The 7,058-nt window shown below is 43.7% G+C and overlaps 1 protein-coding gene and 1 long non-coding RNA gene across 4 annotated transcripts in view; both read right to left on the bottom strand.

Moving 5' to 3' along the window:
- Positions 1-89, bottom strand: part of LOC127005036 (uncharacterized) — a 5,746-nt gene extending 5,657 nt beyond the window's left edge. For 2 of the 3 annotated variants that reach the window (XR_007758236.1, XR_007758235.1), the window contains exon 1: positions 1-89. This exon is cut by the window's left edge and continues 124 nt beyond it. This is a non-coding gene — a long non-coding RNA (uncharacterized LOC127005036). The other variant, XR_007758234.1, reaches the window with a different exon arrangement.
- Positions 90-2,989: 2,900 nt separating this feature from the next.
- The window catches only part of LOC127005033 (sphingomyelin phosphodiesterase-like), a 42,942-nt gene continuing 38,873 nt past the window's right edge, over positions 2,990-7,058 (bottom strand). The window contains exons 11-13 of the mRNA XM_050873483.1: positions 6,671-6,863; positions 4,426-4,610; positions 2,990-3,692 (exon numbers count right to left, since the gene is read on the bottom strand). Of these exons, the coding sequence (XP_050729440.1) occupies positions 3,563-3,692; positions 4,426-4,610; positions 6,671-6,863 (508 nt within the window). The 3' untranslated portion in view covers positions 2,990-3,562. The remainder of the gene's footprint in view (positions 3,693-4,425; positions 4,611-6,670; positions 6,864-7,058) is intronic.

Genomic DNA, 7,058 nt, shown 5'->3' with positions numbered 1-7,058 from the left:
CTCTTTCTCCTCGCCTCTTCCTCCTCCCGTTTTGGGGTCCCGTGTTTCCCTGAAGGAGTTTGAAGCCAGACTGACCCCGTGTGTGTGTGTGTGTGTGTGTGTGTGAGGGAGAGAGGGAGGGTTGATAAGATAGGCAGTCATGTGTGTGTGTGTGTGTGTGTGTGTGTGTGTGTGTGTGGTAACGGTTAGTGGGCGTACACACACACACACACACACACACACACACAATTTCCTCCCCCTACTACTACTACTACTACTACTACTACTACTACTACAACTACTACTACTATTACTACTAGATGAGGGTTGAATCTCCCCCCCCCCCAAAAAAAAAAAAAAAAAAAACAGTTCATGAAGTCTAGACCCACCAACCGAACCACTAACCGAACCACTGACCGAACCACTGAACCACTTACATACTTAACATACTTACATCACTTATCTTCCCATTAATACACGTTACGTCACTATCTCTCATCACTGTCTCTCAAGTGTTAGCAATAAGGCCACGGACCCCTTATAGAACGACTCCCTATCATCTTCGTCATCACCTTCTTAACTATCATCATTATGGACCAAAATTAAGAGCCAGATAAGAAGGGCAAGAAAAAGAACAACGTATAAGAATTGAGATAAAGATGATAACGAAAATATTAAAAAATAGAAAGTTAATTAGAATCTTCTCTATCTCATCATCTCAATGTTATTTTTTTTATGTGTGAGAGAGAGAGAGAGAGAGAGAGAGAGAGAGAGAGAGAGAGAGAGAGAGAGAGAGAGAGAGAGAGAGAGAGAGAGAGAGAGAGAGAGAGAGAGAGAGAGAGAGAGAGAGAGAGAGAGAGAGAGAGAGAACAGAGATGATTTAAAAGGAAGGAAGAAAGGAGGAAGAGGAGAGAAGAGAGGAAACGAGGGAGAGGAGGAATAAGAAGAAAGGAGAGAAGAGGAAAATAAGGAAATATATATATATAATTTTGAACCTGAAAGAATAACAAAGATGGGACAGAGAGGAATTAAAAGGGAGAAAGAAAGGAGGAAGAGGAGAGAAGATAGGAAACGAGGTAGATAGATAGGTAGGTAGGAAAGGAAGGGAGAGGAAGAACAGGAAAAAAAGGAGGAAAAGTTTGAGTGACGTTTAACATAAGCAAATAAAAGAAAAGAAAAAAAAGAAAAAAAGAAGTGTAAATGAAAAAAAAACATCAAACAGGAAAATAGGAAAGAAAACGACTCGCCCTTTCAATAGTTTTTTTTTTCTTCTTTTTTTTCCTCCCTTTAACTAACATAACAACCCAATTACCTTCTCACCTGCTAATTAGGATGAAAGGTAATTACGTGGTTAGGTAATAACAGGGTTCAAAGAGTCATATATAGATAGTGTGTGTGTGTGTGTGTGTGTGTGTGTGTGTGTGTGTGTGTGTGTCCTATTCACAAACACACACGCCCCTTTGTTATCATCTAAGTAACAACCACAGCCACCACACACACACACACACACACACACACACACACACACACACACACACACACACACACACACACACACACACACACACACACACACACACACACACACATGGAAGGTAAAAATCCCACACACCGAAATTACGAACAAAACATTTATTCGCAAACACACAAACACAGAATCCAAACACGACACTAGGCAATACAAACAAACACACGCACGCACCGACGCACGCACGCACGCAAATTACAATACAATAAATACTTTTTACATAATGTACAATGGAAGCAACAAAGAGAAAAACAAAAAACAACAAAAATAACTGCTAGAAAAGTTTACCTGCACACAAAGCGACTTAATTATCTACCTGCAAAAATAGTAATGTCATTTATGGTGGATTTTTTTATTTATTTATTCTTAATGGAACGAAGGAATGAAGGAAGAGAGGAATCAACATAAGGAAGGAAGGAAGGAACTTAACACAAATAAAACAAATAAAACACGAAAAATATAGGAATGTTCTGTCTTATTTTCGTGTTTTGAAAGAGAATATTATTACATCGGAAAAATGGAACCAATAGATAAAACAAATATAATGAAAAAAGAAATTAGGTAAAAAGAGGAAAACGATAAACAGTAAAAATAATAAAATAATAATGATAATAATAATAAAGTTTACCTGAATATCGTTACAAGTGAAAATAAAAAAGAACGGAACAGAATAAAATGAAAAAGGGAAAATAAACAAAAAAATAGGAAAATGGGAAAAATAATAAAAACAAAATCACGAATGACAAAAATAAAGAAAAATAACTATAAAATAAATACAAAAAAAAATTGAGTAGAACAGAAAAATAAAAAGAATACTAATAAAGATAATAATAACAAAAAAAATAAGAATGGCCACAAAATAAAGTACACAAAAAAACACTGACAAAAATAATAATAAAAATAATAATGATAATGAAGAAAGAAAAGAATGACTAATATAATAAAGCACAAAAAATATAAACTGAAAAAAATAGAAACTTCGAAAAATAACAAAAAAAAATCAACGAAGAAGGAAAATGACTATAAAGCAAAGGAGAAGGATGAATGAATGGGAATAGGGAAGGAGGGAAGGGAGAGGAAGAATAGGAAGAAAGGGAGGAAGAATAGGAAGAAAGGGAGAAAGAAGAAGAGAAAGGAAGAAGAAAGGGCAAAAAAAAAATTCGAACATATTGCAATGAAAACAACAACAATCAAATCAATAGGAAACATTTATCATTACAAGGAACAATAGAAGGAGAGGCGTGTGTGTGGAAACCCTGATTGTACGCACACACACACACACACACACACACACACACACACACACACACACACACACACACACACACACACACACACACACACATTGTATTATTTTTGTCTGATTAAAGAAAATGTTAAAATATAGTTACAATTGACTTTTTTTTTTACGTATTATGAATGTAAGGAATAACAATGGATTTTTTTTTCACTCTCTCGCTCTCTCGCTCTCGTTCGCTCTCTCTCTCTCTCTCTCATACGTAGGATGGAATTATGTCTAAACTTCTATTGAAAGACTACTGGGCGAACACACACACACACACACACACACACACACACACACACACACACACACACACACACACACACAGGTATACACACAACACGTTCGAAACACCTGTACCGTACCTGAATATGTTTACAAAATTCAACACGCATCAAAATTAATACAAGACAACAAAAGTGATGATAATAGTAATGTAAAATAGTCTACATGTAATACTAAAGGGCAAAGAAAAACTAAACTACTACTACTACTACTACTATTACTACTACTACTACTACTACTACTACTACCACTGCTACACGGAGAATATTTTTTTTTCACCTGATCGTTATAATAAATCTTTTCAAATTGTCTACAAAAAGAGGATCAAAGACTACAAAACTTACAAACAAACAAAAAAAAACTCAACACTACATACGAAAAACTGATCACACAAAAAAGTAAACAAACACACACAATCCAAACACTAACTACGGGCAACACAAACACAAAAGGATCACACACCTAAACTAAGGGGGATTCGAACCTATTCAGAGGGGCGGTGGTCTGCACTTGGAGGGTCTGATCCGGTTGCCGTCCACCAGGTTGCAGATGGCGTCGTGTTTGCAGGAGGCGTCGCAGCCCTTGGATAACTCTGCGTCGCTGTCTTGAACTTGATACCTGAAGAAGGGGAAGAGGGGGTGAGGGAGGTGATGATGATGATGGAGGAGGAGGTATTGGCTTTGGAGGGAAGAGGAGGAAAGGGAGGAGGAAGAGGGGAAGAGGGAGAAGGTGAGGGATGGGGTATGATGGTGGTGGAGGAGAGGAGAGAAAATGGGGAAGGAAGAGGTGGATGGGGGAATAGGAGGAAGGAAGAGAAGGAAAGCGGGGAAAGAGGAGTGGAAGACTGAGGAGAATGAGATGTAATAGGAATGAAGGAAAAAGAGAAAGGGAAGAAGAGGAAAAAGGAAAGAGTGTAAAGAAAGGAGGAGGAGGAGGAAGATAAGGAGAGAGGTGATGGTGATGGTGGGAAGAAGAGGGAAGGAAGGGAGGAAGAATAAGAGGGAAGGAGAAGGATCGAAGGAATAGCAAAGAAAATGAGATGATGATGGTGGTGGTGGTGGAGAGAAGGGAAGAAGAAGGGAAAGGAAGGGAGTAAAAGAAGGAGGGTGGGAGAGAGTAAAAGAATGGGTAGAGAATAGAGAGTAGAGGATGTAAGGGGAGTAAGGGCTGACAAATGGAAATATATATAGCGTTGTGACTCCTTAAATATCGTTCTCTTTAAGCCTCCACGAGAAATAGAAAACGAGAAACTTGCAACATTGAACCATAAACTCTTACATTTACATCGTCGCAGATAGTGTAGGTTTTACGAATTGCTTACACAGATTTCAACAGGATAACTCACACCCACCTTCTAAACGTATCGAAGAGGGCTGGTCGGTCCGTGAGGCGTGCTGCGAGGTCGTCCCAGTGCCGAGGGTGCAGCGAGGGGAGGCCCAGGTCTCGGCGGGCTGTGTAGAGGCGGTACCAGTGAGGGGCGTCGAAGGCGTTGGCGTGGGTCAAATTCATCACCCACGTCTCGTAGTCCAGCACGTCCTGAGGGGAATAAGGGGATGAGTGGGGAAGGGTAGGGGATGAGTGGGGAAGGGTAGGGGATGAGTGCGGGATGATAGGTGAGTGGGGAAGGGTAGGAGATGAGTGGGGAAGGGTAGGCGATGAGCGGGGAAGGGTAGGGGATGAGTGGGGACGGGTAGGGGATGAGTGGGGGATGATAGGTGAGTGGGGAAGGGTAGGGGATGAGTGGGGGATGACAGGTGAGTGGGGATGGAAGGGGATGAGTGAGGAAGGGTATTTGATGAGTGGTGGATGATAGGTGAGTGGGGAAGGGTAGGAGATGAGTGGGGAAGGGTAAGGGATGAGTGAGGAAGGGTAAGGATGAGTAGGGGATGATAGGTGAGTGGGGATGGATAGGGAATGAGTGGGGAAGGGTAAGGGGATCACTGTGAATTAAAGGGATGAGTGGGAATTGATTGGGGAAGGATAGAGAGGCGTGGGGAGGCATGGGGATGAGTAGGGAATGCGTGGGGAAGGATGGGGGATGAGTAAGGAAAGACGAAGAGGTATAGGAAAAGAAGAGGAAGTGTGGGGAATGAAGGGGAGGCTTGGGGAAAAAAGGGGAAGCGTGGGAAAAAAAGGGGATGAGTGGGAAAAAAGAGCAAGAATTTCCCATTTTCTTTCCCCCATGTCTTCTGCTGTCCTGTTTCTCCATTATACCGTTTTCTTTATCTCGTCTATAATTTTCAAGCTTACACATCATCTCGTCTATAATTTTCAAGCTTACATATTATCTCGTCTATAATTTTCAAGCTTACACATTCTCCTCCTCCTCCTCCTTCTTCCCCTTCACTTTTCATTCCCCTTTCCCTCTCATTTCACCTCCCCCTTTCCCCTCATCTCCCTCTTCCTTTCCTCTCCCTCCCCCACTTCACCTCTCACTTCTCCCCTCCCCCCTCACTTTTCATTTCCCTTTACCTCCCCTCCCCCTCATCTCCCTTTTTCATTCCTCTCCCTCCCCCCTTTCACTTTTCATCTCCCCTTCTCTCTCACTTTTCCACTACACTCCCTTCCTTTACCTCCTCTCCCTTCCCCCTTCATCTCCCTTTTTTCTTCCTCTCCACTTCTCATCTCCCCTTCCCTCTCACTTTTCCCCTGCTCTCCCTTCCTTCACCTCCCCTCCCTCCCCTTCATCTCCCTTTTCCTTTCCTCTCCCTCTCCCTCCCCCCCTTCACTGCTCACCTCCCATCCCCTCTCACTTTTCCACTACACTCCCTCCCTTTCACCTCCCCTCCCTCCCCTTCATCTCCCTTTTTCCTTCCTCTCCCTCCCTTCCCCTTCACCTCTCATCTCCCCTTCTCTCTCCCTTTTCCACTACCCTCCTTCCCTTTACCTCCTCTCCCTTCCCATTCATCTCCCTTTTTCCTTCCTCCCCTCCCTTCACTTCCCCTTCCCCCTTCACCTTCCCTTTCCCCTTCACCTTCCTTTCCCCGTCCCCCGTTTCCTATCTCCTCCCTCCCTTCACCCCACCCCATTCCCCCTCCCTCTTCCTTTTATTGCACACACACACACCGACCTTTCTCTAACAACTACTTCAGAGGGGAGGAAAAAAATAAGTAGCGAGTCTTTTCATCATCACGCCCACAAGAAAGAACACAAGAACCGTGACGCAAGAAGAATGTTAAGAAGCCCACCCCGTCACACCTCTCCTCGGCCTTTTTTGTTTATTATTTCTTGTGGTGGTGGTGGTGGTGGTGGTTGGTCACTCTCCTTTCACTTTTCACGTCGTATTACTGTCTGTCTGTCTGTCTGTCTGTGGTTGTATAAGACTTCCTGGTTGGTCCCCCCTCCCTTTTTTGTGTGTGTGGTTTCCTTTAGGCTCACTCTCGCTGCTACTTCTACTACTACTACTACTACTACTACTACTACTACTACTACTACTACTACTACTACTACTACTACTACAACACCTCAAATCCTAACCTCCTCCTCCTCCTCCTCAATCTCCCATATCCCCCTCCCAAACCTTCCCTCCACAGCCAACCTCAAACCCCAAAACCCCATTCCTCCCAACACCATTCCTCCCCCCCTCCCCCACTCACCCTGGTCGATTCGTCGTGGTCCCCGTCGACGTAGAAGACCCGGTAGGAGGGGTTGAGGTTGCTGAAGGGACCGTTGTTCGGGGAAATGTACTCCACCCCCACGGCCTTGGAGGGGTTGGCGAGGTCGTAGTGCACCCGGAAATCGTCCATGTGGGAGTGGCCGTAGAACTGACCCCGGATGATGTGTGAGAACCTGGGGGAGAAAGGTAGGGGTGAGGGAGGGAGTGGGTAGGTAAGGGTGGGAGAAATATAGGGTACGGTAGGATGGGGTTGGAATGTAAGCGAAGAGGAGTGAGGGAAAGAGGGTGGGGAGAGAAGGAGGGAGAGAGGGAGGGAGAGAGTGGGTAGGTAAGGGAGGGAGAAATAAAGAGAACGGTAAGTCGGGGTT

Source organism: Eriocheir sinensis, chromosome 29, assembly GCF_024679095.1.
Source record: "Eriocheir sinensis breed Jianghai 21 chromosome 29, ASM2467909v1, whole genome shotgun sequence".
NCBI classification, from domain to species: Eukaryota; Metazoa; Arthropoda; class Malacostraca; order Decapoda; family Varunidae; genus Eriocheir; species Eriocheir sinensis.
Note: the sequence above shows the minus strand (reverse complement) of the source record. Positions and strands in the feature narration are given on the sequence as shown.